Source organism: Octopus bimaculoides, chromosome 3, assembly GCF_001194135.2.
Source record: "Octopus bimaculoides isolate UCB-OBI-ISO-001 chromosome 3, ASM119413v2, whole genome shotgun sequence".
NCBI classification, from domain to species: domain Eukaryota; kingdom Metazoa; phylum Mollusca; class Cephalopoda; order Octopoda; family Octopodidae; genus Octopus; species Octopus bimaculoides.
In genome coordinates this window covers 141,351,459-141,356,684 of record NC_068983.1, presented here as the reverse complement: position 1 = coordinate 141,356,684, position 5,226 = coordinate 141,351,459, and the positions used below count along the sequence as shown (strand labels likewise).

Genomic DNA, 5,226 nt, shown 5'->3' with positions numbered 1-5,226 from the left:
ATATATATATATATATATATATATATATATATATATAAAATCCTATTATTGATTATACATTTTGACATGAATTTGCTATCCTGGAAAATCTCTGGATAATTATCATGGTAAAAGACAGCTACTTATCTGAAAAATCCCCATTGAGCTCTAAGGATATACAGAATATATGATTATATCTTACTATCTGATGAATATTCAGAGATTTTTTTCTGGTTTTGAAACTTTGTTACAATATATAATCACAAAAAGCTTCATATCATTCTGATTATAACTTGTCATTTCCACTCTCTTTTTCAGAATGCTGAAAAACTACAATTAGAATTTTCACACCAGGAACTGTATACTTTCTATAACCAGGTATGTTAATAGATCTTTTTTTCCCCATTGAAATAAATGTATGGTGTATACTTTGGAATTAGTTTTGTACCCTATGGACAGCTTTTACAAATCTGTACCCTGTTGTAAGAGCATTAATGGTATTATTAGAGCGGTGAGCTAACAGAACCATTAGAGCATTAACTCAACTGTTATTTAGTATGTAGATAACATCTCCATGTGCAAGGTGCATTGCAGAAGTTTTGAGACTTCTTCATGCAAGACATTTATTTCAAAGAAGTACAAGATTCTCTTCTTTGAAGTACGATTCTCTGACTTCAATGCACTTGTAGCATTCCAGTCACTTTAACAAGGTTCCATGAAGGTGTCCAGGACCCTTGTCACAGCTTCTTTCATCATCTCCTTCAGCTTGGGGAAGAATGAAAAGTCACAGGGAGTAGATTGTGGACTGTAGGGAGATGAGGAACAGTTTTGAAGTCCAGCTTTGTGAAGTAGTTGGTTACCAAGATGGAATTGTGAATTGGTGCATTGTTCTGGTACAAGTGCTCTAGCCTTTAGTGATGAAATCTCTCCCTAAACTCCTCAAAAGCTCTACAAAGTAGTATTTATTGACTGTCTTGCCAAAGGGAACTCAGTGGATGTAGATGATGCACTTGCTGTCAAAAAATGAATAAATAAAAGGATTATCTTGAGATTTCCTGTGGACTTGCTTTACCTGTTTGCTTATGCCAGCAAAACACAGTTGCTTGGTTCATTCAAGTGAATCCATAATCGCTCTGAAACATTTCATAAGTTTCTGTAGTGTTTTTACCCAGTTTAACAATTAAGCTTTATTGCATAGCAAGCTTCCAAATTGCCATCATGTCCTGACTACATTCTGCAAACTAGTCAGCTGTGACAAGCAGTATGTAGTAGGTTGTGTTCAAAGTGCTGTTACACCCATCTCCTTCAATTTAGAATAATGAAAGTTGGCAGGTCAGCATGTGAAATTAGGTGTCCTGTGACGAAGAGAACAATGAAATTCTTGCAAGAGATATGACTTCCTCACTCTCCAACAAGAAGTTTGATATCTCATCCATAGTTATTTTCCCTATAAACCAAGTTTATCAAATGTTAATATTGATTTATTAATTTCTGTTTTCCATTTTGTTATTTTTCAGCTTGAAACCATACAGAAGCAGTTAGATAACCTTGATTGATTGACATTCCAGCACAAAATATTTATAACCCATTGAAGGCAGTTAAACCAAATTGCCAGACAGAATGAGGGGTTCTTTGTTAATTTGTTTTTCTCTTTTGATGTGAGAAAATTGCCTTCAGTCTGAGGTAAAGCATGAAAGAGAAAATACTGTCTTTAAAAGAAAATGTCAGCTCATTTCACATACATATTTATCCTTACTGTATACAAGAATTAAGTATTAATAGCAAACCACGATGCACTAAAAACACCACCCAGTCTAGTTGTAAATTCTGTTGTCTGAGTTACATGTTTTAAAGACTACAGCTGCAGACAGCTTCTGTAGGCAGTTACTACCAACTAATCTTTTCTGCTGTAAAGTTAAATATCATAGATTCACACAGATGTTTTAGACTACATCCAAGCAGAACAAATCACCCAGCTGATACACAAACCTGTACTCATTAGCAGACTACTCAACATTTGCATACCATCAAGCTGTCTTCCATCTGTCTGCTGTTCCTTACTTTTGCTAATCAATACCACTAAGTCTACTCAGTGTGTCTGTTTCCATCCCTTGCATCTATGAGAGTTGTCTTCTCTCTCAGACTTGATGCTATATGGTTTACCTTAATTTCCAAAACTTCATATCTCTTGAAGGGCCTTGTTTATCCAGTCTTTTTCCCCCACCCATTCTGTCTACCAATTGTTCTGAAATAATCCAGAGTGTTTCAGACAGTGCACCTGGTTATCCCTATCCAGTGTTTCAGAATGTTATGTTTGCTACCCACCTCAGACACCTTTTCTCTATATTAATATTTTATTTCCAGTGACAGAAGTTCTTGGTAAACTACATGATTGGTAGGTGGATATATATTCATGCATTTGGGTGAGAGTTTTCAGTAGGTTACTTTAGCTGGTAATAGCTCTTATACTGCTCACTTGAGAAAGTGCACATGGGTGAATGTGTTTGTAAAAAAACAAAATCAGCTAACTTTAGTATTATAGCTAGTGGTACTGGATTCAACATATCTAGGTATACTGGTAACATATAGAGCTATTAAACTACCATCTGTATAATATTAACTGTGTGTAATTTCCATGCAAAGAAGAATGTGCTGGATTCTTAACACACTGTTCTTAAGAAACTGTATAAAACTTTAAAGACCTCGTATTATCATTAGCAAACATTGAAGCAACAGGGAAACCTTAGATCAGTTGTTCTTGACCAGGATCCATATAGCTCCTGGAGGTCCATATAAGGTTTTGTTGTTAAAATTTATGTGCAATACATTGGTTATTCTTCTACAACACACAATATATTTTAACAATTTTTTTCATATAGTTCCTAATAGTATTTAATGATCAAAATATAATACAATTTTTTAAATACTGAATGTCTAGGAGGATCCATCCGAGTAAAATAGCAATCAAAAATAGTTGACAAACACTGCTCTAGATCATCACTCAACATGATAGAAATAGGAACCAAGTTTTCTTTAAGTCATACCTTACGTTTTATAAGAAAAAAAACCCAAATAAGAATATGATTATTTTGGAAAATGTAATATTAGACTCTTGAATACTGAAAAAAAATGTTTTAAATGCAAGATTGGTTGGTCAAGGTAGAAATGCTTTTGATTGTAGGTTTGCAAAATCAGAGTCTCTGGTTTGTTTAAAAAAAAAAGACACCAGAGCTAATGTGCATGCACGAGCACATGCACACACACATACATCTGTAGCAGCGTCTGTAGTTGGTGGTAAGTTCTATACTGCAACACTAATTTCTTAGAAAACCAAGTTTCCAGACCAAATTTTGACTCCTATTTGGGGCCACTTTACTGATGCATCTTAACAAATGCTTTTAAAACAAATCAGGAATGTTTGCTATTTCCTGTCTACTACAAATGTATAAACCAATAAGATTCCTAAATATGTATATACATATTATTTTTATAATAAATTTCGGCAAAAAGTTGTATCTTGTTCTTTTTCTCAATATTTTTGCCTCTATTTTACATATCACTTACAATGTTCTGTTGGATTCACGCTTCCAAATTTACCAATTCATCTTTTTTATGGCTCAGTCAGTAATGGCATCATTTGATGTCTGTTTTCGATACAACCTTGGGTTGGATGGTTTCACAGGATTCAATAAGTCACAAGGCTGCATTGAGTTCCATTGTAAGCTTTGTCATAGTTGCTGTGGCTGGATGCCCTATTTAATGTCAACTTTACAGTAACTTTCAAGACAGGTAAAGAACAAAAAAAATTCAGAAGCCCCTTCAATTAAGTGGGTGACTATTTAAGAAGGGATGGAGGTGGATAGAGAGACAAATGCGGGTGTCTTGTTATAGGGAATGAGTGTGAGTGTCTTGCTCTAGGGAAGATACATGGCTGCCTCATATAAGGGTGAGTGAGAATAGCTGAGAAGAAAAGAAAGTGATAGGATACCAGAGCAAACTCAAGGAGTGAGTGTAGTTATAGTTAGTACAGAGCTGTGGCAGATATATAAGAGGAGTTGAGGGAAGGGAGAGATGAATGAAGACACAGGAAGAAGGTGATTGGTGGGGAAATGGGAAGATGACTGGTAACAGATGGGAGTAAAAAATTGAGGATGTAATATGTGCCTAGGAGGGAAGGCTGTTAAGGAGATGAAATGTTGGGAATGCATGAGAGAGCTGAATTGGTGTAAGTACAGGATCCGGCACGTACAAACATAGACAAAATGTTTTCAAGATCATTTTTACTGTGATGGACAAAGCAAATCAATCAATCTCTCTCTATATATATGTATATATATATTATCATCATCATCATTTAACGTCCGCTTTCCATGCTAGCATGGGTTGGACGATTTGACTGAGTACTGGTGAACCGGATGGCTACACCAGGCTCCAATATGATTTGGCAGAGTTTCTACGGCTGGATGCCCTTCTTAACGCTAACCACTCCAAGAGTGTGTGTATATACATATATATGAAATCTGAAGGACTGCTGCAATAGGTGTATGAATCTGTGATGAGAATATGTTGAATAAAATCATAATTAACTGATCCTTCTCTATTTTTTCTTTCACCCAAAGCTAAGAACTTTTCAGCAACCCATTGTATGTACGTACATATATATATAAGGTTCATCGCACTGCGTAGCAGTTGGGCAAGTGTGTTCTAGTATATCAGTTAGTCAAATTCACACAAAGCAACGGGAGGATGAGGAGAGGACTTTGGAAAATTCACAAGATCCGAGCTTTTTCCTCATAACTTTTATGAAAATGGTTTTTTTTCAATGAAATTTTATATAAATACCTTTGAAACGGTATACATTACGACCATAAAGTAATTTGTGGGGAAAATCTTTCCCTACCCCATATTAATTTTAAGAAATGATTTTAGCAATTTCTGAAGTTTAATCGGACTTTTTATTTGCTGCCAATTTAAACTGCGCTTGCGTGGTGGATTTGAAAAATTATAATATATAAGGATGAGACACGTGTTATTTGGGCTCTAATTTATAAGTAAATGTTTTGGTGTGTCTGCTGATGAGAACTTTACCTTGCAAATTATTTTATTTGCTAATTAAAGTTCGAAACCTGAGGTCCGGCTGTAAAACATGCTAAATGTTTTTATTTTTCATTCCCTTCGAAATTGCTCTTAACTGTGGTTTGGACTTTTTGACTATTCTTTCTAGTATGTTAGGCAACCTGTTAAGGC

The 5,226-nt window shown here is 35.1% G+C and overlaps 1 protein-coding gene across 2 annotated transcripts in view; it reads left to right on the top strand.

Moving 5' to 3' along the window:
• Positions 1-3,491, top strand: part of LOC106868948 (COMM domain-containing protein 10) — an 18,648-nt gene extending 15,157 nt beyond the window's left edge. For both annotated transcript variants that reach the window (XM_014914422.2, XM_052966590.1), the window contains exons 7-8: positions 298-357; positions 1,497-3,491. In XM_014914422.2, coding sequence (XP_014769908.1) covers positions 298-357; positions 1,497-1,535 — 99 coding nt within the window. In that variant the 3' untranslated portion in view covers positions 1,536-3,491. The remainder of the gene's footprint in view (positions 1-297; positions 358-1,496) is intronic.
• The last annotated feature ends 1,735 nt before the right edge of the window (positions 3,492-5,226 follow it).